Raw genomic sequence first — 27,028 nt, 5'->3', positions numbered from 1 at the left:
AGTTTTTGTCTCTGCCTTTTTAATCTTTTAATCTTCCATCCGAAGTTGAATGTCTTTCGTCAAAAAGCGGAAATGCTTAGGAAATTTAATCAAGTCGAAAATCAATAAAAAAAGTAAAGATTACAGAATGAATACAACTTTTGGTAACTGGTTACACCGGACAAAAAAGTGCATTTAAAAATAAATGAAAAAAAACACCTTGATTTTATTTTAAATTAAAGATAATTACTAAAGTTAAAGTATTAAAGAAAATACTAGGTATTAAAATGTTTATCATGGAAGCTACTCGTTACTTAAGGAAAGATAAATGGTCTTTGTGAAGACGGAAATTTGTTACAAGTATATTTTTTATTAATTTATTGTGTTTATACATTCCTTGTCACAGCAACTTTACAATCAAGGCACGAGATGATGGTAGATGCACCACTTTAGAAACGAAACAGTTTTTTTTAACTATAATCTACCATTTAAAACATATAAGAATATTTTTTGTTCATATTCAGAACAGTAAAGTTCAACAATATGTATAAAACTGATTCCATTGGTAGAAGAAATAGCAAACAAATGAAGATCTTTGTTCTTGAATTGACATTACATCATGAGATCTAAAATAATTTAGGGCATTCATTATGAATTCGAGGAAACATTCGAAAGTCGTCGAAATTGTTATAGAATTTTCGAAAATAAAATTCGAACGGATGGTACTAGTAATGTTCAATAATATTGTATTAGAGTTAATATATATTAATTATGAGGTATTAACAAATGGCATGACATATATACGGTGTACGATTACATATGTTCATTTTTACTTATTCTGCTATTGAAATGCAATATACTAGCTTTGCCCGCGGATTTATCCGCAGTTATTTCAGTTTGTAACTGTAAGTGTTATTGTTACTGAAATGAATGAATTCATAATATTATTATGTATGACTCAGTCCGCACGGTCCACGCTAAAATACTTTTTATTGTTAAAATAGAGCATCCCTCCTTCTGCTAAAATTACTTTAACATAAAGGAATTGATTTCCAAGGATACATTATTAATACACCTACTCACCATTTCATTTAAAATATCATTTTAAATTTCAAGTCAAAAACATATGATTTTCATACAAACTTCCAAACCCCGTTTTACATCCTTAGACTTAATTTGTAGGTGTTGAAGTTTCGGAGATTTCGTGATTAAACAGTGATAAAACTTTTATATAGATAGATTTACAGATAACATTAGTTATATATAATCTGAATAATAATAATAATAATACAGTAAGTTGTGAATATACTATAGTTATTCCAATTTACTATTCATAGTGCACTAATTTAAGTACGAACTATATTTGAACTCCATTAATATTATTTTTAAATCAGGTATAATAGTTAGTCATATAACCTCGTTCCACAGAACTCCTTCACATTATAGATCCGGATATGATATGATCTGATGGTTTCCACTGGATGAAAAAAAGACACATGAATAGTGGAATTAAGACGAATCGTTTCCCAGTTACTATAAGTGCGGAATAAAATCTGAATCGTATAGTAACCGTCATAAATTAGGATTGGCTCCCAGCCTAGATTATTCGAGGATTTGTTTATGATTTATACTCAAATTAGTCTACGTTTAATTTATTCATAGTTGCGAGTTTTTCTTATACTTTATTGTTTTTCTGGAGTTGGTCCTTAAATATAAACAAATCGTATGTCTTTAGTTAGAAATTATTCCAACTTTTAAATTGCTAGTGCAATAATGTTATTTTTAAGTCGATTTAATTATTATTTTCGACCGCTTCAACAAATAAGTCTATAAATTAATATCAATATTTTACTAATGTTTCTCATGGAGACTATATTTTCGAAATATGTGGTAAGATGTTTGCTTCACTCGCCTCACTCAAAAGACTACGTAATATACTTTCCATTGCATCTATTGCGCTTGACCCTTTTACCTATTTTTGATAACATTTAAACTTGCCATCATTATGTTACACAGCAAATTGGTAAAGCACTTTCAGAAATCTATATTAATGTTGTAAATGCGAAAGTGAGTAATGTAACGCGTTCAAGGCCTCTGAACTGAATTTAAATAATAAATAATAATAAATAAATATTAAATATTGGACAACATCACATACATTACTCTGATCCCAATGTAAGTAGCTAAAGCACTTGTGTTATGAAAAATTAGAAGTAACGACGGTACCACATACACCCAGACCCAAGACAACATAGAAAACTAATGAACTTTTTCTACATCGGCTCGGCCGGGAATCGAACCCGGGACCTCGGAGTGGCGTACCCATGAAAACCGGTGTACACACTACCCGACCACGGAGGTCGAGGTAATTTGATGAATTTTGCTTTGAAGCAAGCTTGAACCACAAGGAGTCCTTCCTTTAGGCTAGTTTAATATCTAATATCTACGAACGCCCCTCCATCCCAACCGCGACCAATAGTTTGTATTAAATATTTTCTTTATATTGGAGACGCAAATATGATCATTTCTTTGAATTTCGCCAAATAATAAATTGTTCCAATTGGTCGTGGTAGAATAAATAATATTCTTAATTTGTAGTCTTGTTGAAACAATATACTGTGTAATTGAAATAACGAGTAGAAGAGCGGCATTATTTATTATATTGAGCGTTGCCTTCGATCAATAAGAATCTCCTTGAAATTATCTTGCGCTTGTTTTTCTTTTGAATGTGAATCATTTTTCATTCAAGCTATGTGATTTGAAATCTCTTACTTTACGCATTGGACGTGTATACTCACAAGTTAACATGAAAATAATAAATAAACAACATATTATGTTTAAATTGTGATTATAACCTGAATACATAACCATTAAGAAATTTGGGCTAGAGCGCTGATTCACCTCACTTCGAACGTCATCGTGCGGTAACCACGCATCGCCCTTACCGAAATGATCCTCTGCAAAGTGATAAACGACTATCGAGATCAGAAGTAGTCCGTGGAATAAGACGGCCTCCTTTTTTTCTGATTATGATCTTTAAACTTTGCAGTCAACTGTGAGTGACGAAGCTAAAGGAACCTTATATTTATGTTCTAAATTTTTTTTTTTTTTTAATATGGCTGGCATCTTTCAAATACAGAATTTAAACACATGTTTGTTATTATAATGTGGTAATGCGTTGTGGGCAAAAAATGAACTCTTTACATAATTATGCGGATGTTTCGTAATTAATGAATGATTGCACATTTTTGAAATAATTTTATTTCATTAACAAAATACCTAAGCGTGATACAATAGTTCATTTACTATTATATGTATTATTTTAGTTAAAGTAGAAGAATATAATTTGAAATATTATTATAGGCTGTTAATTTCAACAGAGACTAGCATACTGTGTGTGATCTTATTAAAGTATATGCAAACACAGATATACATTCATGATCAGATAGGACGGCAAACTGACACGGCCGGAGAGAATACTGGCGCAGGGTCAATGACCTTATATGTTCACCTTGCAACAAGAGTGTAAACACTTAGACCTTCCGAATTCCGGTTTTATTATATTTTAGTTATAATAAAACAGTGACATAAACATTTAATGTCGCAATACCGCAGTGTAACCGTTAATTAGCGATTTCTTCCAGACAACCTGGGCTGGAAACAAATTCAAAATATCAGTATATAATAAAAGAATTGGATCATCATAATTATAACATAAAGTTTATAATATAATAATAATATATTTAAGTATGTATTTAACAAATTTCTAAATACAGAGTAACAAAATAATCGGAGTAATAAAAAAATGGTGCTTGACAAACGCATTCTATCCTTAAAACGCCTTTATAGTAAAGGACTTCTTATAAAATTATCTCCAGAGCAGAGCAAGGCTAAACGAAGTGTTAAGATATTTCAAAATTCGAGAAACTACTTACTAAAATTTTTATATAAAATCTAATTACTTTTTATCGGCCTTACTTAGAATTTAAGATCAGGGACCTCAGTGTGTCAGAAGAACTACTGTAAAAAATCCGTAATACCTTCTGCTTATGAATGCTGCTTGTATGAATGAGTCATATGACGTATAACGTCGGTGTGCCTCCCTTCAGGAACACGTGCGGTCTGGTCTCTCGCTAAGGCTGTCTTAGGGAATTTCTGTCAGTTCTTTTCCATCTTTGCACAGAGACGGTGAGTCATTGGCCCATACCGCGAAGGAGAAAGCTGCTCTTTTAGGCTCTCTCTTCGCGGCCAACTCGACTCTAGATGACCGAGGAAAGTCACCACCAACAATCCCGATACATACCACGATATCACGATAAACACGATACCACGATGCCGGAGGTTACATTCCGGCAAAGTGCAGTTCGTAAAGCACTTCTTTCCTTGGATATTCATAAGTCGAGTGGACCCGATGGCATCCCTCCAATCGTGCTACGGACTTATGCTCCCGAGTTGGCACCGGTCTTAACGCGTCTTTTCCGGCAATCCTATGCATTCGGCGTCGTCCCGAACTTCTGGAAGACTGCTTTGGTGCATCCGATCCCTAAAAAGGGCAACCGCTCAGACTAATTATAGGCCTATAGCCATCACCTCCTTGTTGTTCAAGGTAATGGAGTCCATTATTAACTGCCAGCTCCTGCAGTACCTAGAGGAGTACCAGCTGATTAGCGACCGCCAGTACGGTTTCCGTCGGGGTCGCTCAACCAGTGATCTTCTAGTTTACCTGACTCATAAATGGGCGGAAGCAGTTGAGAGCAAGGGGGAGGCATTAGTAGCCAGTCTGAACATATCGAAGGCCTTCGATCGCGTGTGGCAAAGCGCTTCTTTCGAAACTTCCTTTGTATGGGCTTCCCGGGAAATTATGCAATTGGATTACCAGTTTTTTGGCAGATCGGAGCATCAAAGTCGTAGTCGACGGTGCATGCTCCGACTTAAAATTCGCCAAACCGAAGTAAAATACTTCAAGGTACTTCCTTTGCATTTGATGAAAATAATTCCATGTTTAGGAGAAGAATAAATAAAAAATAATAATTACTGAAAATATTAACATAGGCGACCTTGATCTTCAACGTACTTTGATTTACAAAAAAAATTGTTCAAAACAACTTAAACGGAAATGCCCACATCGCGTCGTCGATATATGTACGTTACTAGCTGTTACCCACGGCTTCGCCCGCGGAGAATATGAATTTATTTACAAATTAACGTAAGCTATATATTTATCGTCTTCATATATTATTATTAATATTGTTTATTTATGTTTATTCAAACTGTCGCTGACGTTCTCTGACATAACTGTCTAAAGGTGATCGCTGAAAATCAGCGCTGACACCTGGGGTATTACTATTCCAGATTGTCAGCATATGCTGAGCGATCTTCCTTTTATAACAACACACCGCTGTACAAATAATTAATTATCTTTTGTTTTTTTTTTTTTATTCTAAATAATATGTACTTCTTCAGCTGTATTGTCTAAGTATAGAAAATATGTATAGTGTGTTGTTGTAAATAAAGAATTATTCTTCTATTCTTATTCTAAAATATTACGTTAATGTAATATCTCTTTGTAAACCACATTGGTGTGTATTTCAGCCCTTAGGGTAGAATATCCAGAAACGCTTAAATGCGAATCAACTAATTTTTAATCGGTAGCCCAAAAATAAAATTTCATTCTTCTAACTTCAAAAATAACGGACTTCCATACTATTCTATATACGAAATGTCAACCCAATTTCTCTCCTTAGGCGTAAAATATCCAAAAACGCTTAAATGCGAATCAAATCAGTTTCAACCGGTAGCCAAAAAAAAATTTCATGCTTCTAACTTCAAAATGACGGACTTCCAGGCTAACCTGTATATGAAATGTCAACCCCTACTTTTTCCCTTTAGGCGTACAATATCCAGAAACGCTTAAATACGTATCTACTCATTTTTAATCAATAGACCAAAAAAAGTTTCCTGCGTCTAACTTCAAAAATGACGGTCTTCCAGACTATCCTATATACGAAAAGTCACTTCTATTTCCCTCCTTAGGCGTAAAATATCAAGAATTAAATAAGTATCAATTCATTTTTAATCGGTATCCCAAAAATAAAATTTCTAGCTTCTAACTTCAAAAATGACAGACTTCCAGACTAACCTGTATACAATTTGTCAACACCCATTTTTCCCTTTAGACCTAAAATATCAAGAAATGCTTAATTACGTATCTACTTATTTTTAATCGGTAGGCCAAAAATAAAATTTCATGCTTCTAACTTCAAAATGACGGGCTTAACAGACTAACCTGTATACGAAATGTCAAACTATATTTATCCCCATAGGCGTAAAATATCCAGAATCGTTTAAATACGTATCAACTTAAAAAATGTCTTCCAGACTAATCTATATAAAAAATGTCAACCCCTATTAAACCCCTTAGAGGTAGAATATCTAGAAACACTTAAATACATACTTAATCATTTTTAATCAGTATCCCAAAAATAAAGTTTCATATTTTTAGCTTATAAAATGGCGACTTCCATAAAAACTTTCAACCCTTATTTCACCCCCTTAGTGGTAGAATATTAAAAAACACTTAAATACGTTACTCATTTTTAATCAGTACCCAAAGATGAAGTTTCGTGTTTGCAACTTAAAAAATGACTAACTCCCATAAAAACTTTCAACCCTTATTTCACCCCCTTAGTGGTAGATTATCTAAACACTTAAATAAGTATCTACTCCTTTTTAATCAGTATCCCAAAAATAAAGTTTCATGTTTCTAACTTAAAAAATTAAGGACTTCAATACAAACGTTCAACCCCTATTTCACCCCTTTAGGGGTAGAATTTCCAAAATTTGCTCCTTAGTGCGTGTCATGATATGTTAGTTTATAAGTGTACGTATAAGTTTTATGCATCTAGTTCTAAAAATAACAATACTTTCAACAACTTACAACCTTTCATCCCCCTTTTCAACCCTTTAGAGCCCATGTCCTTTCTCAGGCTCTAGACTATTTGTGTACCAAATTTTATTTAAATCGGTCCAGTAGTTTTGGCGTGAAAGCGAGACAGACAGACAGACAGAGTTACTTTCGCATTTATAATATTATAATATAATATGGATTGCGCACGTAGGTATATATCTATTATGATTCGATTAGACTGAATATACTGAAACTCGATCATAATTATGGTTGTCGATTAATTCATTAAATTTTTTTTGCTACAATCGCCCAACGTTGGGTGACTCACCTTCATTACATAGTATAAAACAAAGTCGCTTAACGCTATCTGTCTCTATGTATGCTTAGATCTTTAAAATTACATAATGGATTTTGATGCGGTTTTTTTAATAGATAGATTGATACAAGAGGAATGTTTATTTGTACATATAATACATGCACAATATAGTAGAGAAACACTGATAATTTTGGAGATTTCCGAAGTGATGTTGTAAATAAACACATTTTTTGCGCTTACATTGCAAATGCTGGCTCAACCCTACGAGATAGATCAAAATAATGTTCTACAGTATTGTACACCTTAAAAAGGTCTTCAAAAAAGTCCGCAATGGTATAATTATGTCTATCTCTTAGGGATATCCCACAATAACTATTTTCTATTACCTTTACTTTTTACGTGAAATAATGCCATTATTATCGAAGTGATTTTAAGCAATACAGCATTAATCCTTACCCAATTAGTACCTTAAATACATTGTGCATTTCATATAGATCAATATGGACCTTTACAACATGTAATTTAAATGAATATTTTCGAAGATATTACAGATTTAAAATGCAGGGACATAGCGGTTTGTATTTTCTAACGACCGAACAAATGTTAACGTTGTAAGATATTCTGTTGTATATTTAGTGGCACCATTGCACCCGTGCGAAGCCGGGGCGGGTCCCTAGTTATTTATATAATACATATTTATCACGAATAAGTCAATATCAATATCAAAATCAATGTCAATATCAAGCTCCAACTCCAACTAAAACTTAATTTTTGTATTTTTTATTATATCGAAGAAATGTATGTGACTGCATTTTATACAATTATTGTTATTAATAGTTAAGTACATAAGTATACCTCTGATCAACGATATTTGGAGTCGACGCAGCCGATACAAGGTCGTCGAACCGTATCTTTATAATGTATTGATAATATAATTTGTTATCATATAATTGATATTGTATCCTGGATGTCTGTTACTGTAGGGACTAAAGTCACAGAAACCATTTCGGCGCAGGGTTAGTAATTCTTCAGTGGGACAATTTATACGATGTTACAACTTACCTCCAACATTCCAATAGCCGTGTGAAAATGTTGAAAAGTAAAATAACAACGCCAAAGGTGTTAATGTGCGAAAATATTTTTTTTATGTATGGCACTGGGCAGTGTAAACATTGCAATGCGTCCTCGTAAAACGCGTAAAGCTATTCTCGTGTGTTTGCAACAAATGCAATAGGCCTAGTCTCCATTGAGACTTCCTATCTTAACCGATCGCTAAATTCGTGTCAATACGTCATAATAAATAGTTTATCCAATTTTATAGAAGTAGTTTAGATGTTGTGCCGATTACTGCTAGGTGTCTTATATTAATTATTGCACTCAAAGGTCAACATAGTATAAAGACACGAAATAATAAATATAAATTTTGATTTCTAAATGCTTTTTTTTTTGCTATTAATTTATTATGCATAGAATGACATTTATGGTTACAGGATAAAGAAATATAAAAACATCAGTTATGTGTCAGAGTATAATTACAATTCCAACTGGTCCCGTCAATTTAAAATTTTAATAGTCATGTACTGTGCAAATGTTTTGTCAACCATGACAATGTTACGTGTGTTGTGATCACAACCGTCACAACAATTATAAAATGATGCTTTGGCATTGTGACAAAAAAAACCAGAATACCACCAGATTTTAATATCATAACGATAATATGAAGTGTAAATTTTTTTTTTTTCTAATTGTGTAAAAAATTTTAAGCTGTTTTCAAATGGAACACATTATGATAATTACAAGTTATTTACATTAAGTAACTAATGTATAATATATTTGTATTTTTGTCTTCTTTGCGTTCCTAAGCTATGCATCTGATTGTGACAAAACTTTGGTGAGTACTGCGTACGACCGAGAAGGTTCTAACCGAACCAAACACAAAAAAAAATTTTGTTATTCGAAATTTCGAATTTCGAATTTGCGCCGACTAATATTTAAGAATCGAAGACAGGACCGAAGTCGAGACATATAGAAGTATACTATATGTCTCGACTTCGCACACGATTCACGAGTAGATTACTTATAAAGTCTCATGATACTTTACCGCGAAGTATAATATTAAAATAATATTTGATGATGGATGTTCAATTCAATTTGATCTTGAAATATTTTCCTTTAAGATAATAAAAATATATTTTATATGTATATTATTACTACGAGTCTTTAAAACGGGACACTTACCATGTTTTTTATTTTTATTTGGTGGAGCTCGATATTTCGACATTATTTACGAAAGTCTTGTTCACGAGACAACAAATAAAAATAAAAAATATAGTAAATATCCCGTTTTAAATACTTGTAGTAATAAAAATAACCATGTTATTTTAAATTCTCATATGTATATTCACATTACGTTTCAGCTTTAAAGTTTGTGGGGTTTTTATATTATAGAAATAAATTGTTGTTCTGGGATTCCCTTATTATTAAAAACCTCATGCATAAAATTGAATGCTGGTAAGTTTATTCACAAATATTTATTTACAAAAGGATACAGTTTAAGCAAAGCAGATACGGTATATCTCATCTCTTTTTATACAAACAATTTGTGCAATCTTAAAAATAAAATTATATTATATTACAATAGTGTCCTGCCAGCTCTATCTTCGGACGCAGCTAAATCAATGATCAAATTAATATCTAAATGTATTAAACGTAGATAGTTAAACAATCTGTTAATGTATACAATTTAGTATTTAGTTTTTTTTTTCTTATAGCTTTTATAAATTCGTTTAACAATTGTGAAACTGTAGAACTATGAGGGTGACATTTTCTAATTAGAAAAAACCCTCCTTAAAAAATAAAGAGTTAAAAAAAAAAAAAAAAAATAAAAAAAAAACTTTAATAAGACTTTACAAAGTTAATCTATCAGCTGTAGGTTAAGTTATTTAAAATAATAAGATAAAGACAATCTATTTTGATTTTTAACAATCATAAGGGAAAATAAAAGAGTAGTTTTATTAGCGTACTTACTTTTCGTCAACAATCCGGTAGACACTTCCATAGTGATATCGTTGAATCCTATATCAACGTTAACGGGAGCTGGCACATTTATTTGAAGAGTTCTACACTCATTATGTTCCTTTCCACGAACTTTCTGTCCTAAACCTTGCAACAAAGCCAACGCACTAGCCATATTTATAAATCACTCTTTTTTTTTTAATGAATCAAACGAAATTCGATTTCATTATTTGGAGATTAAAATTAAAGTTTTTTTTTTTTTAATATTACTAAACGAAACGAAATTCGTTATTTTTTCATTTAATATTATTTGTTGTTCGATTTTTAATTGACGCCGCGTTCGTTCTCGAATCACAGCAGCTTTCTATGAACGCGTGAAGCTAAATGACGTTTGGTGCGTACATATACATTGCCACCAATTATCTTTGTGCGCTTGGATCAAATTAATAATCTGTTCGAGTAATACATATTTGTATGTATAGTGAAAGAACGCATATTACTTTGCTTATACCATGTGCATTTTCATACCATAGACTTGAATTAATTGAAACTTTGTACAGTTGTCATTGAGTGTTAAAACTCGCGTAAAGCTTTGTGCTAGAGACCATCAACAAACAAAAGGTGACGCATGATACGTGTGGGTATACAAAAAAAATGAAAAAACGCATTGCAACGAATGCCGGGCTATTGCTATTGTATATATTTTAATTTATAAATACTGATTTTAATATAACTGATTATTGATAATTAGAAATAAATGTTTTGTAAAAAAAATATTTAATAGAATAATATAAAAAATGGATTTTATATTTGCATAATTTGTCGATTCATATGGATGAAGTTCATGAGGTTGAAAACGCTACGATTTGTTTCTTAAATTGTTTTATGATTGTCACTATTGTGAAAATGTAATGAATGTTACGATGCGCTAATTAAAACCAGTATCATTACCACACACTTATAAAAGCGACTTTATCGTTAGTTACTATTATTTGCGCTTATTTAAATTTGAACGCTAACTATTACAATTACGTAATTATCGAGATACTAATACGTTTTTAAAAATAAATACAATTTATATGTTATATAACGGATAATATGGATTTTAAGAACGTTGTCTAAGTTCTAACTTATACATTAATATTATAGAAATAAATATTGTTTAAAAAAAAAAATTGTTTAACGTCTAACGGCGAGAATCGTGTGTTAAATAGTATCACCGTTATGTATCGTGACAAATCGTGTTTATATAATTCGTCATTGCTCAGATGAGAGGGAGACATTGCGATAATACCGCGAACTGGGATTCCCTCTCCGAGATCTACGTGACAGTAACCCAAAGAAGAGGTTACCCCAAGCAACGCCCTGATTTTGTTCGGATAAAATTAGATTTTACTGGTTATATATGTATTTCGTTAAATAACTACATTTACTAAAGTAACCTGTTGATGTCACACTGATGGGCTAAGACATCCTCTCCTTTTGAGGACAAGGTTTTTAGTTTACCACATTGCTCCAATGTGGGTTGATGTAATATCAAAGTGTTAATGGATTGTGGCAGAGTTTTATTTTACATTTATGTGGGTTTTCTGGCCCAAATGGACTTTCACGCCGAGCCCGAGGTTTATTTTAAACACAAAGGAACACTCAAAATTCAACGCTGCTTACTGAACCACTCCACAACCAAACCTCTGAGGCATCACGGATTTAACAAAGCGATAAATAATTGCATATGACTCTGTATCGACCGTTATATATCTACCTCTTTCCTATCATGATTTTACTCAAATACTTTTAAAATTGTTCAACCAAATTGCAAAGTTTTATAGCTATATTCATATGTATAGAAAAATCTTAGGACTAATTTGGGACTTTCGTTGTAGCACTTTTTCTAATACTGTGTGCCAAAAAAAATTAACTAAAACTTTAGTTTTTTTTAAACATCATATTTGAAAAACCGTGTCTATTAAAAAATTAAAATACATTACTTACAACATGTTCTACATTACATTATTCTGTACACACAATAAGGTAAAGGTGTTTACTTATATTAGGAGGTACCGCTCTTCCATATACCGTAAGTTTATAAATGAATGTACCTAATATTCAATACTGGACAAAAAAACAGAAGCATGTGACTATATAACTAAAGGTGTATAAATAGTTTACGTATATTCATAAACCACGTGAAAGCATAATTAAAAATATGTGTAGCTATATATGAGTGCGTATATTTATGCTGTATGGGGTCTTAAGTCATTGAACCCATGTGCGATGAACAGTATTTTCTGTCTTGAAATTACGAAGTACAATGTCTAACAGCCTGTTTCCGAAACGCAGATCAAAGTCAGGTTTTCTTATCTGACTAAATACTGAACGCTCATTGGTCAATCGCGTCAGCAGTTACCAAATGTCAATGACCATTCAGATCTCACTCATCTTTGATGCATATCAAAGACAGAAACAGATTTCAGAAACTTGGAGATAATCAGCATTATTTAATAAAACACAACGTAAATCATCATCATGAGAAACCATAACCTACCATACCTAATTGAAATGTACCGTATTGTACAATTATTGCGATTACGCAATAATTGTTCTTGCGCAATTAGAAAAATAATTGAGCAAAAATGTAACTTGTCTGACTTATAAAATCTCTTGTGTCCCACCTGATTATCAAAGCACAGTCTAAGCTACTGAGCCTTAAAAGTTAGTTGGCTTTGTTACTTTGCTTAGTAAGTAGTAGTAGCAGTAAGCACAATTCATCTCTCATGGTATATTTTTTATATTGCTAACAGAATTGATAACAATCCTGTATATTTTTATGGAAGGTTTTAAAGTCCGTTTAATGATACGATGTTAAGGTTGCAATAACAGTGATATATTCACTATACATTGAGTAAGTTATTATTTTAAAAACATTATTGTTATGGAAATTTACCGACAAATAATAAATATTTGTTATACCTTATCAATAGTCAGTGTATGTAAGGGTTTAGTTGTCTTAAACTCATTTTAATTATTAATTTTAATTAGTTTTATTGATAAAAATATCAAGTCAAATATAAACTTAAATCGGCAAACAAACTCAACAGAATCTAATGTAATTACTTACAAAATGGAATTTTAAATTAAAAAATCGAAATTGGTCTATATAACCAAATATGCGATTTTTAAGACACTTTCTGCCTCGCACAACCACTCTGTGGAACCAGCTTTCGCCGGCGGTTTTTCCGAACCGATACGACTTAGGAACCTTCAAGAAAAGAGCGTACTCTTTCCTGAAAGGCCGGCAACGCACCTGCAAGCCCCCCGGTGTTGCCGATGTCCATGGGCGGTGGTAGTCACTTTCCATCAGGTGAGCCTCCTGCTCGTTTGTCACCTCTAACATAAAACAAAAAAAAATATATCCACATAAGTATACCGCTAGTCATAAATAATATTATATGTTTCTAACATATAGGTTCTTATAATGGTACTTTTATGTGTTTAATTGTGTGTTAACTACACACAAATTAGTAAATAACGTAGCACATTGCTGAGGCCATATAATAAGTCCACAAGTGTGTGTCGAACACAATGAACTCTCAATTTCCTCTCTGTCATAATCCGTTTTTACAGCAAATCCGACAAGACCAAAACAGTTCAAGTGCAAGACCATCGGCTTTAAATGCTTTCTGAGTTTAAGTTTACATTATAGCATCATCAGTCCATGATTGCTAATTAAATTTTCACAAAATATAATAACAGGCAGCATTTTGTAAACATTTTTCCGCATAGAGCAGGTAAAACCATCAATAAAAACCTGTTATTATTATTACATCTAGCGTCTGTTATATATACAACCTTGGCAAGGAAATTATCTTAACCTTAAATTAAATGTGTAACTTGTCGTCTTGCTGTCGATGCTATTTGTTTAGGGCTGTCAATATCTTAAATCTGATGCGGGATCTCATGAGGCTTGTAAACTTTAACTGACTTTTAAATTTAAGTTGTATTGTATAAGTATATCAACAATTTTCATCGCATTAATCAATATAACCGATAAATATATGGGACGACAGCTGACTAAAGGTGTTTTCATCAACGAGTGGAGGTCTCAATCAGAAGGTTCCAAACATTCTTATTCCATCTAGTACTTCACTTTGGTTTGGTGGATATATAAATGAAAGCGACTGTCTCTTTAGTCTAGAGGTTAAACATAAGGTCACAAATGCCAACGTTCTGGAATCGAACCCCAGATCAGGTTGTTAAAAAAATGATTGCCTTGTATAGTCGATTTTTTTTCAATAAAAGACAATAATATGGAAGTTGGAAGTGTGTACACTCTCGCGGCTCAGAAAACACGTTAAGCCGTTGGTCCAGTGACTTTACTCTTTACGGATTTGATTTGATTTGATTGCGTATTGAATTATGCGAGGGAATGGAAAGTGCACCCGTGTTTACTTACATACTCGTGCACTATGATATGTCCAGCGTAGTTGGCTGGTCTCCCTTGAGATTGGTTACCGTAGACGTAATCGGTTAGAATGACATCATAATTATCATCATATAGATGAGAAACTTTCTGCATATATTGATTTTCTCACAATGCTTTCCGATTTCATGAGAACTAATACGTGCTTTCCAAATTTAAATGCGTGCTTCTAAGCTATCTATGGTTAAGTTCTACGCATATACAGCGCTATCTTGATTTAATATTATAAATTGTAATTGATGTTTTTTTTATTTATAAAACTATTACAGTACAAGAGTAGTTCTCTAAGTCTACCATTTTAAAAAAATGACAGCCCTAAAAGCTACAAGTTTCCGCTTTTATTTACATCATTTTATATCTATCCAACCTTGATAGGATAAAGTAGTTTTTATTTATGATAATATGTTATTTCTTTTCAACGACGACCCTTGACTTGAAAACAAGGGATGGCTTGACTTGTTCATCTGTGGTTTCGTAAACAGGTCGAGTGATTTCCAAAATTTTTTAATGGAAATACCCGATACGATCTTGATGGATTTTATGCTCCCCGTAAAATTTCTCGCTTCTTGAGAAAAGCTCGCGAGCCTAGCACAGCACGTTAATATTGTATTATACGTGAACTATACCATAGCTTTAGCTGTAGTTTGCGCTAATGATTAAGTTTTGACAATGAAGCTGGAAGATTGTCTCGAAGGAACTCGGCTTCCTTAAGCACAAAATTATATATTATAATTTTCTATATGTAGATACGTAAAGATAAAATAGTTCAGTTCTCTTATTTGTCACTCAATATTTATGCGTTTGATTTGTATTTATATAATTTATTTAATGCTGAGTAGCGAAAGAAAATTGAAGAACTAAGTAGTACTATATGTATCGTATGATATTTAATATATCGTATGATATTTAATATTCACCGCATTGGAGGTTAGAGAAATATGTTAGAGTAAGAAAAATACAGGAATATTTAACATAAGGAGGAGATCTTTGCCCAGCAGCGTTTAATTTATAAGCAATGTGAAACAATTTATCCAAAATATAAAATATAAATAGCAATTTTAAATAAAGAAATTGCTTCATATTATATTGCTATTTAATTATATAAGGAGATAAAATTATATTTATTTTTAGAAATCGTAGGCGTTTTTTTCTCATTATAATAGAATATAAAAATAGCTTTCGTATTAAATATCGTTTTAAATACTGATGTGTCATCAAATACTCCTGTATAGTGATCTATCTATGTCTATCAGGCAACATAACACAAAAATAAAAAAAAATAAAAAACACATTGCGCCTTATTATTATTAGCAATTATTTAATTCTTCACATCAGCTATTGGGAATGTTTAAGGCTAAATTACATACTCGAACACCGTTAAATTAATAAGGCATAACCTAATCTTCTTTTATACTGTCTTTGTTCAGAACCACCATGCGTGTGGCTCTCCTGTACACTTCGCACCACCTTCCTCCAGGCATTCCTATTCTGTGCCATTCGTAGGCAAGCCTGGGGACTGGATCCTGTAGACATCTTTACTGTGCCTATCCACCGGGACGGCGATCTTCCTCTACCTCTCTTCCCATCCACGTGGCCAACCATTATAAGTTTTCCCAGGCTGTCCTCCTGCCTAGCCACATGGCCAAAGAAACGAAGTACGCGTTGAGTAGTAAAGAGGATTGGTGTTGTACCTGTCCACGAACATCAATTTAGTCTTGCCTCTGTTAATCTTCAGGCCGTATTCTAAGCTGATTTTCTCCAAGGCTTTCAACATTTCCGCTAACTCCTCCTCGTTCGACCCCACCAGAGTAGTATCGTCGACGAAGCGTAGGTTACTTATGCGATTACCTCCTATCTTTACCCCGCCTTTCCAGTTCTCAAGTACTCTACGCATAATATGTCCCCAACAAGATTAAAAAGTACCGGGGAGAGTATACAACCCTGGTGGACTCCTCGTCCTAGTTTAAAAGGCTCAGAGACGGTGTCTTCTAACCTTACTGTTGACTGCCCATCAAAGTACAAGTTCTGAACCAGGAATGTTAGGTGCTCGGGTATACCCATCTCGTCCATAACCCATAGTATTTGAGACCAGTTAATGCAGTCAAAAGCTTTAGCGTAATCAATAAAGCATTGAACTATCTCATGTTGAATATCTGCTCGCGTGTACCCCGATTTCTAACAAAACCGGCTTGTTCTTTGGCTATGAGGCTGTCACTGAAGTAGGTTAATCTGTCCTTAATAATATCCAGGAGGATTTTGCTCGCATGTGATATCATCGAGATGGTTCTGTAGTTCTCGCATTTACGAGTTGACCCCTTTTTGTGTAATGGTACCACACTAGACTCTGTCCAATCTTCTGGCCATTGGCCAGTGCGCCAGACCTTGAGGCATATGGTATGTATGAATTTAGCACCGTAGGTTCCTATTTGTTTTAATATCTGCGCTGTTATCCCGTCGTTGCCCGATGCTTTTGTTTCAGTTTTTTAATAGCATGCTCCACTTCACGTAGGAGGATATCCGGTTCTCTGCTCTGGTAGTCCATGCGCTCGTTTTTTTCTAAGGAAGTGTCGCTGTTATACAGGCTTTCGCAGTACGATCTCCATCGCTCTAGTAATAGCGTCTACTCTATAATAGGAACACCTTTTTCATCTTCCACTGTCCAACTTCTTGGTTTACATTCCCTGGCTAGAACTGTCATTTTCCGGAACATATCTCGAGTGTGAGCTTTTTCGGCGTTTTCCTGGATCTCCCTGCATACTGCGTCTAAGTAGGTGCTTCTATCTCTCCTACAAAGGTTCTGCACCTTATTATGCAACATTGAGTAACGTTGGCGCTCCACGTCTGTAGTTACCCCACTCTCCTTAAGGGCTCTTCTCTCCAAAATAGCCGACCAGGCTTCCCCACTCATCCACTCAGCTCTTGGAAGTTCTTCTCTTTTGCCGTTCTGTATTTGTCGAACTGTTGAAGATAGACTTGTTTTGAGTTTTTCCCAAGTTGCATTGGCTGACTCGAAGTGATCAAGTTCGATATTTTCAAGTGGCCGCTTTATTTCCTCTCTAAATATTGTTAATTGAGGCCCAGAGAGAAATACCGTAGTCTTGATGGTGTTATTTTTATGTTATTTTACAATGTCTAGGCTGAGCGACCATCAAATATTATTATCGTTACAATCATTGCCTGAGGATCAGTCAGACGGTGAGGGTGAAGATGTGGAAAATAAATGCGATTCAGAAGAAGAGATAATTCCATCCGAAACGAGTTCTTCAAGCAGTGACGACTCAAATGACAATATGCCACTAGGTAATTATTATCTCTTTTCTTTACTTATTCGATAAGAATATTTGCATTTATCGATTACTAGAATTGCCAACGTAGATGATTTGATATATTATACAATCACATTTAAATATTTTTCGTTGTCTTTTCAGCTACTGTACAATGTCAACGATAATTTAGGGGAAGAGGACGAAGGAGGCAAGTGCGTGGGATTCGCGAAATACAAGCAACGGATAATGCGGATGATAACAGTATGGTGTCGTCAGGAGGAGTATTGTGGAAAAAAATCTCTGGAACTGAGCTTGGTCAAGTAGGTCGATGAGCACAGCACAATATTTTGACTGAACACTCTGGTCTGACTCCGTATGCACGAAGGCAAATTGGCGAAAAGTTTATTACTGCCTGGAAACTTTTATTGGATGAAAATATTCTGCGTCATATAAAAAATGCTAGAGGTGCCTATGACGCAAAAAAATATTTCCGTAAATGATTTGTGGAACAAAACTTGGGGAATAGCTTTTTTTTCTAAAACAATGTCAAGGGATCGATTCAAAGAGATAATGAGATATATTAGATTCGATTTACGATCTGAAAGATCTTCAAGATTGCAAACTGACAAGTTTGCACTCATTTCCGAGGTTTGGAATCGTTTTATAGACAACTGTATTACTTGCTATAAGCCAGGTAAAAATCTGACTGTTGACGAACAATTGTTTGCCACTAAAGTCAGATGTGCCTCAGCCGTAGTTACTAGAAAAAGACGCCACTGTTCTACTTCTAATTGTAAGAATAAATCCAATAAAATGTGTGATATTTGCAAAAAACCATTATGTGGACAATGCAATCAATCAAAAATATATCTTTGTCAAAATTGTAAATAAATTAATATAAAAGTTCTAGTTATTAAAAACTATATTATTACGCAACAAATTAATGTTTGAATGATAATCGCGCCTTTTCCAAAAAAATTTGCAATCAAATGCTCATTGCACATATTAAATACATTGTTATTATGACGTGGGGTCATTTGACCCCTAGCCGTCTTTCTTTGTAAGAGTATTTTGCCGTCTTTCTAGTGTCAAGCTATGACATAGAGGAAGCTATGTAGTACAAAAATAAAAACACATTTGAGTAATAGATATCTATAAATGTGCGATTAATGTGCGAAGTGAATTTACACGTACGCGATATCTTTCGTTTATTGAACATGTAATTATTTTAAGATAATATATACCTATCACTAATTTATAACTGATTAAACTAATAACTTCTACATAAATAAGTAGTATTGCGGTTTACAACATCTTTATTCGGCGACGAATTTCATGGGTACGCCACTCCGACGTCCCGGGTCCGGGTTCGATTACGGCCGAGTCGATGTAGAAAAAGTTCATTAGTTTTCTATACTGTCTTGGGTCTGGATGTATGTGGTACCGTCGTTACTTCTGATTTTCCATAACACTAGTGCTTTAGCTACTTACATTGTGATCAGAGTAATGTATGTGATGTTGTCCAATATTTATTTATATTTATATATTTATTTCCTTGAATAAATCCTTTTATAAAAAAAAAACCTTTATATTGATGCGTTTTGGAGCGACGGGGGATTAGACATGGCATATAATATAATAAGAAAATTGTACCGATTTCAGTGTAATAATATTACTATACGATGGATTCCATCCCATATAGGCATCAATGGTAATGAGGAGGCTGACCGTTTAGCAAAAGAAGCAATTCTATCAGGAAGGTTAATTAACACACAACCAGATTATTCTGAAGTTTTAACTAAGTACAAAAAAGAGATTTATAGTAATTGAAAAGAGTATTTCAATGAAATATCTAAAAATAAGGGAATTTGGTATCGTACCGTGCAAAGTGAGCCTCCTCACATACCTTGGTTTGCCAGATTCAAAATTAACAGGTTTTTTATTACTACAGCCCATTGTCATAGGTCTGAACATATCCCATCAAAAAAATTTTATGAAAAAAATTGATTCTCCTAATTGTGATGAGTGTGGAAGTTTGTTGATGGAATGTGACAAAACTGAGAATTAGAGAAAGTTACTCTTGACTAATTTATAAGCATGTTTGTTCGATGTTGGATTAGTTCAGAGTATTCTATCAGATCCTTTATCAGAATCTACTAGGGTGCCCAGGAATTATATCTAATAGCTATAAATAATAAATAATGTTTAAACAAAAGGAAGAAGTGATAATGGGACTGACGGGACTGACTGACTTGCTGACTGTGTAGGACAGAAGTCCCAAAATTAATAAGAAAAAAAAACGTTTTGCGAGAAAGTAGCTTATTTGGTTGGAGACAACCCATTCGAGCACAGAACACGGCACTATTATACTATTAAATGAACTCTATTATAACACCAAGCGATTTCGAAAAATGTTTAAAAGGCGATATATAGTATTAAATAAAAAAATAAAAATGATTTGCCATGTCCAGTGGTTAGAACACACGAATTTTATTCTTAACCTAAGATTGCGAGATGGCCCAGTGGTTAGAATGCGTACATCTTAACCGATGTTACGGATTCAAACCCAAGCAAGCACCACTGAATTTTCATTTGTTTATAATTCATCTCCAGCTCTTCGGTGTATAAAAACATCGTGAGGAATACTGCATGTGTCTAGTTTAAATGAAATTCTGCCACATGTGAATCCACCAACACACATCGGAGCAGCGTGGTGGAATATGCTCCTAACCTTCTCCTCAAAGGGAGAGGAGCCCAGCAGTGGGAAATTTACAGGCTGTTATGGTAATTCCAAATCTCCCTCCTCAGTAGGACATTTACAGAGTGTTACTTTAATATTTTTACTCAATAATTAAATGAAACGTATCATAAATGTTATGAAAATAATATTTGAATTGTATTTTTTAATTTTTTTTTATTCGGATTCGGTATGTGTTTATTGTATGGTTGAATTAAAAAAATGTCTTGTGTCGTTTATATTAGCGGTATTTCGAATTAATCTGCAGTATTAGACTATTTGGTATCCCTTTTTAAAAACATAGTTATGCTGTAAAAGCAATATTTATTTTTGCTAATTAAGAAATTAAGAGTGGGTTTGAATCTAGGCTGTGTAGCAAGATAAACGAATCATCTTTTATTGACTGCGAAGACATGCTCTATTTTTTATTTTACATTATTGTGAGGCAGCGGACCACTAAACTCGCCAGCTCGAGCACAACAAACCAATTATTGTACGATCGATTACCTCGTAACAGATTCTGCATGTGTTCTGGTATGGGACCCGGACCAATGAAAAACCTCCTATGCTCTTACATGAGTGATTGTTACACAAACTGATTGGTTAGTGCCAAAAATATAAATAACGATAAAAATGCTTAACTGTTACTTGCATTTTTACAGGATTATCTTATTGCTAATAAGTGTTTTATCAAGTTGGTTTTATTAGTGACGTAATATTTTTTTTATTTCTAAGCATGTTGACATTTTGGTTTTTAATTTTTTATATAGTAATTCTGTTGTTACACAATGTATATTATATGAATAATCATAAAAAAATGTTTAGTTTAGTTAGGCGTTTAGTTTGTGTCGTAAATAAATCGGTCAGAGATATACTTAACGTCAATCTTATCGTTAAAAAAATTAGTATATAGATTTAATTTTATAATAAATAATAAATACTGTAAGATTTATAAATAATAGATAATACGTGTTATGTTCATCAATTGATAATGATTGATTGATGATATCAATTTTATTATTTATAATTCTATAAATATTGATAATTATCAACATATTTATGTGCTTTGACAAGTTATGATAAGGAAGGAGTCATACTAAGATTTGGAGTTTCATTATAATACTAGCTACTCGCCCCGCTTCGCACGGATAGATAAAAATATAAATGTCCACATAAAACGATTATTTCCCAATACACATTATGACACGATTAGATTACGTGTCGCAATCCTGTAAAGTTCCAAGTATTCCCATAGTGTTGTTTGCTGACGATACTTCACTGATTTTTAACAGGAAAAAAACTGACTATGACGATGTGAACGATGCATTATCGCAGATACACGATTGGTTTACAGTAAATAATTTAGTTTTGAAAACTCAAAAAACAAAATGTATAGTTTTTACCCTACCCAATGTTAGAAAATTATAATATATCTTTAAATGGTGGCCGTCTTGGTGTAGCCGATACTACGGTGTTTTTATGAATAGCATTGGATTCCAAACATCAGTGGAGTCCTCATTTATCGTCCCTGACAAGAAGATTAGCTCCGCATACGAGGTTCGAAAAGTTTGACAATTAACTGATATTGATACCGCTCGTCTAGTATATTTTGGTTATTTTCACAGTATTATGTCATATGGCATATTACTTTGGGGTAATGCTGCAGATATTGAATCTGTTTTTATTTTACAAAAGAGAGCAATCCGGTCTATTTATAATCTTGGCTAGAGACTCACTTCGAGATGTTTTTAACAAAGTAGGAATACTCACTGTTGCGTAACAAAATATTTACAACAATATTATGTATTGGAGGGTATGTTGCTCGCGTCCGTGGGAGCTACCTTTTACTACCCCATACGTGTCCTCCGGGTGATGCTAAACGAGCAACAACGCCGAGTATCGGGCGGCGGTAAATAGCCCGACACCCTTAATCAAAGGCCGGCGTCAGTAGTTGTGATGACTAAATAACCTCAAAAAGACTGGGACGGAAAGGATTGGGACACTACCGTTACTAATTTATCCCAAGAAAACTACCATGCATAGCAGCACTAAAGGAATGGTTTGTTGAGCCACCCGGCTGACACCCGGCGCCAGGGTGGATCCGAGCCCCCTGGTGTGAAATTGGCGACCGACTATAAGTCAGTGTATCGACAGGCTGCTGGTAGAAAATGGGCTACTGTTGATCAAATACCACCAACGCAACGTAGACAAACCATGAAGGAAATCCTGAATTTGGCCACCTGGAATGTAAGAGGTCTTCTAAAAGCCGGGAAAATAGAAATCATAGAGAGTGAGATGGAGATATATGGAATTGACATTCTGGGAATCAGTGAGTCGCATCTAAGGGAAAGTGGTCATTTCTTATCCCCGACTGGAAACCTCAATATTTTCAGTGGAGTTGGCTTTCTAATATCTAAGTTAGTGGCAGGAAAAGTGATAGGATATGACACGATAAGCGACAGAATAGTAAAACTCAGGATTTCAGCACATCCATGCCCAATCAACATAATTCAGGTGTATGCGCCAACGCTAGACTCATCCATTGAAGATATCACAGCTTTTTATGATTCCCTTAGAGAAATATATCAGAAGATACCGAGCAAAAAAGTCACGGTAGTGTTGGGAGACTTCAATGCCAAGGTTGGCGATACTATTCCAGATGATGATGTCAGGAGCGTAGTAGGAAGATTTGGTCTAGGATTGAGGAACGAACGCGGACAAATGTTGTTAGACTTCTGTGACCACCATAATGAACACCTGGTTTCAACATCACCCGCGGAGGCTATGGACTTGGCGCTCTCCAAACGGGAAGCATAAGAACTAGATAGACTTCGTTCTTATAGGGAAACGATGGCGGTCTTCTATCTTAAATACAAAGACGAGACCAGGGACAGACAGTGGAAGTGACCACCAATTGCTGGCAGCCACACTTAAAGTACGTCTTAAAGCCCCTAGAAATAATACTACTTCGTGTTTATTAGTTAAAACCTACAGATATGTCAAACTTATATATTCCACATTTTTGAGTTGGGGCTTAAAGCCACACGAAAGGAGTCGCGGGCACCAGCTAGTTACACATAAATATTTATAGTACATAGGTATATAATCAAATATTTTATAGTACGGAGAAGTCATTGACTGCAATCATACTCGTAGTTATATATCTCTTAAGGAAATACTTATATTTTGACCATTTGTGACTGTGACTCTGCTTCACTTCCATTTTTCTTTGATTATTGAGAAATATAATAAAATCATAAATTTGCAGTAACAATTATAATTTATTTCCAATTAAAAAATTAAGAGTTCGTTTGAATCCAGGCTGTGTAACGTGATACACGAGCATTGACTCCAGGGTAACGAGCCAAAGCGCATCTCTCTCCCCAAGAGCACACACCGACAACATTGTTGTTGTGGATCAGAGGACCACCAGAGTCACCCTGGCACGCGTCGCGACCGCCAACATCGAGCCAGCCCGCGCACAACATGTTAACAGTGATTGTGCGACCGAGCTCCGCGTAACGGGTTCTGCATGTGTTCTGGTTTACGCTCCAAACTTGGACGTGACGAAGCTGTTCCGAAGGTCGGCCACCGACCTGAAATGTAATTGGTTAGATATTAGTTATATCTCGTTTCGGTCTTATTTATCTTTCTACATTAAATTCAAAATTAATTAAAATCATTATTTAATTTAATGTCGAGAACGCATCAATGACTAAAGCGTTGTAAAATGACTAATTTATAAATATGAAAATATTATAAAATACACAGCGCACTGAAAGGAGATAATTTGAGACTTACGCTAGTAAGTCCCCATCCGACGGCCCACACGGCCTGATTGTCGGGAAGATAGTACGTGGCGCCAGCGATACGTGATGCACGAACGTTGTTATTAAAAGAGAAGGCGCCGTTGATTCTCAAAACGGCAATATCGTTGTCGAGGGTCTGCCTACTATAACTGGGGTGGTTGATTATTCTGTTCGTGGTTAGGACAACACCGCCGCTGTTGGCATTTGTGGAGCCAACGCGTATACGCCATTGGACAGCTGAAGGGTTTCGGCTGAAACGAATATCACTAATTGTAGAAATGTATTTACATTAAGCGAGTGATAAGATGTATGAACACTTAATATATTTAAGACGTAACAGATCATCATTTACTCTTATAGACCCATCTTATTTGAGCAAGGCTGTGTTGTGCCATCATGTGACTTTTAATGATTTACTTTCTAACTCTGCTTAATCGGGTCACGTAATTTTCATTGATAAATACTTTATATTGACTCAATGAGACACAGAAGGTGAAATCTTTCATATGATACAAAAAAAAACAATTTGTTTATGAAGTTTTAGTTTTCAAAATACGATGTACTCACTCGAAACAGTGAGCAGCAGTGAGAACGGCTCTGTTATTCAATATAGAAGAACCGCAATTCTGCCAGAACGATCCAGAGCCCGTGGGTGACAGAAGCATGGCGGCAGTGAATGGGTACCGATCGATGGTCGTCGTGGATCCCCCAATGATCCTATCGGCTGCAAAGAAATTTTATTTATCAAACACGAAACGTACATAAACATATTTAAAAAAGGATCTAGACTTATTGAAATTGTATCTCTTCAAATGGTCATATACAAAAGACCATAGGATAGCATGACATTGCGATAAATTAATCGTTTCAAGAAGATAACTCACCAGAAGCCACTGCCAGGCCAAGGGCTAAAACGATGAGAGCACGCATTGCGACTGTTAACAACCTGTTGTGTCGACTGCTGGGACCACATGGGATATTTATATATAAAAATGTGTTATTTGTGATGGATTGAAACAGATAAAGATTTAATTTATTACATTTTATCAATAATCCATAATCCGGGATGTAATTATATTTCATGAATTAAAATATGCATCTATTTATCATAAACATAAGATAAAACATTAGTTGTTTTATATCACAATACTATGAGTTGTACGTGCACATTGTAAATCATATATTTAGTTGACATGTCTTGGTTTTTTGTCAGATAAGGCTATACCTAGTATTTTATACTTGTTTAATTTATATCTGTCTATCGCTGGCATGGTCGACGTCTATTTAGTTTTATAATAACTGTAGGTGAGATAAAAGCTAAAACATACACACATCCTTTAATATAATATATAGTATATATATAATATGATATAATTATATAAATATTGGATAACATCATACATTATTCTGATCCCAATGTAAGTAGCTAAAGCAGTTGTGTTATGGAAATCATAAGTAACGACGGTACCGCAATATTTATAATATGTGGCCAATGCAATCAATCAAAAATATATCTTTGTCAAAATTGTAAATAAGTTAATATAAAAGTTCTAGTTATTAAAAACGATATTATTACGCAACAAATTAATGTTTGAATGATAATCCCGCCTTTTCCAAAGATCACAAACATATTTGCAATCAAATGCTCATTGCACATATTAAATACATTGTTATTATGACGTGGGGTCATTTGACCCCTAGCCGTCTTTCTTTGTAAGAGTATTTTGCCGTCTTTCTAGTGTTAAGAGCTTAATTTTCAATCAAGATTGATTCAACGGTTATGTCAGCGCTATTTTCTAGAATTTTCGATTTGTACATTCGCTTATGACAATAATAAATTATATATACCTAATTGGTTAATTTTGTGACTTCCAAGATTCCTGTAATTTATATATAAAACGAAAACGGATATGACTGTTTATATACGAAATAACTAACTTTCCGCCGCCGCTCCCTATTTTCTTGTGTGTGCGTGTTACGTTTACTAGACTGTATAAAATGTATATACTTTATTACAAAAACTGTTTTATTTGTTTTAATCCTTTTTTATTTTTTGCTTTTCTTTAATTATAAATTCTTCAATAACCAATAAATCGATGTTTCTGATGGATTCACGAGAATGTCGCCGTACCCGTGATGCGAATATTTGAAAATTATTATAATTATATAGATGTCGCAGGCAACTAGTTTAATCAGCCATATAATTAAATGCCTGTCCACTTTACTGATACTGCAAACCCTTCGCGCCTTCGGTTTCTTAAAATACACTATAGGGAAAAGACCGACAAGATATATAGAGTCAGACTTAACAGAGTCGGTTTTGAGACAATTTTACGCAATCAAATGTATGGATCTGAACCTGCTAGCAAAATGATCAAAAGAAACGAACATCTTCTGGAAGCCGGGCCGAACCACTAGAACGAGTTTCATAATGCTCAGATACTCGCGACAGAACGCCATTACATACTCCGACTGGTACGAGAAGCCATTGAAATGACTAAATATAGTAATTTGAATAG

The 27,028-nt window shown here is 34.1% G+C and overlaps 3 protein-coding genes across 3 annotated transcripts in view; all 3 read right to left on the bottom strand.

Annotated features, from left to right (window-relative positions):
• LOC113404128 (dnaJ homolog subfamily C member 10-like) overlaps nucleotides 1–10,392 on the bottom strand; it is a 61,125-nt gene extending 50,733 nt beyond the window's left edge. The window contains exon 1 of the mRNA XM_026644906.2: nucleotides 10,230–10,392. Within this exon, the coding sequence (XP_026500691.2) occupies nucleotides 10,230–10,392 (163 nt within the window). The remainder of the gene's footprint in view (nucleotides 1–10,229) is intronic.
• LOC113403950 (ell-associated factor Eaf) overlaps nucleotides 1–27,028 on the bottom strand; it is a 100,072-nt gene that overhangs the window by 63,673 nt on the left and 9,371 nt on the right. The window lies entirely within an intron of this gene.
• LOC113393727 (trypsin, alkaline C-like) lies at nucleotides 23,996–25,502 on the bottom strand. Its single transcript, XM_026630753.2, has 4 exons — nucleotides 25,394–25,502; nucleotides 25,077–25,233; nucleotides 24,502–24,760; nucleotides 23,996–24,296 (listed from the first exon to the last, which is right to left on the bottom strand). Exons 1-4 carry the CDS (start codon nucleotides 25,437–25,439, stop codon nucleotides 24,000–24,002), a joined length of 759 nt encoding a protein of 252 aa, XP_026486538.1. The 5' UTR covers nucleotides 25,440–25,502; the 3' UTR covers nucleotides 23,996–23,999.

Source organism: Vanessa tameamea, chromosome 10, assembly GCF_037043105.1.
Source record: "Vanessa tameamea isolate UH-Manoa-2023 chromosome 10, ilVanTame1 primary haplotype, whole genome shotgun sequence".
NCBI classification, from domain to species: domain Eukaryota; kingdom Metazoa; phylum Arthropoda; class Insecta; order Lepidoptera; family Nymphalidae; genus Vanessa; species Vanessa tameamea.
Note: the sequence above shows the minus strand (reverse complement) of the source record. Positions and strands in the feature narration are given on the sequence as shown.

Bases quoted from the DNA above. Each gene is read 5' to 3' on its own strand.
- LOC113393727 (XM_026630753.2), bottom strand. From the start codon at position 25,439: ATGCGTGCTCTCATCGTTTTAGCCCTTGGCCTGGCAGTGGCTTCTG. The intron at 25,234-25,393 runs GTGAGTTATCTT...ATTTCTTTGCAG, and splicing joins TGGCCTGGCAGTGGCTTCTG to CCGATAGGATCATTGGGGGA. The intron at 24,297-24,501 runs GTAAGTCTCAAA...ATTACATTTCAG, and splicing joins TCGGATGGGGACTTACTAGC to GTCGGTGGCCGACCTTCGGA.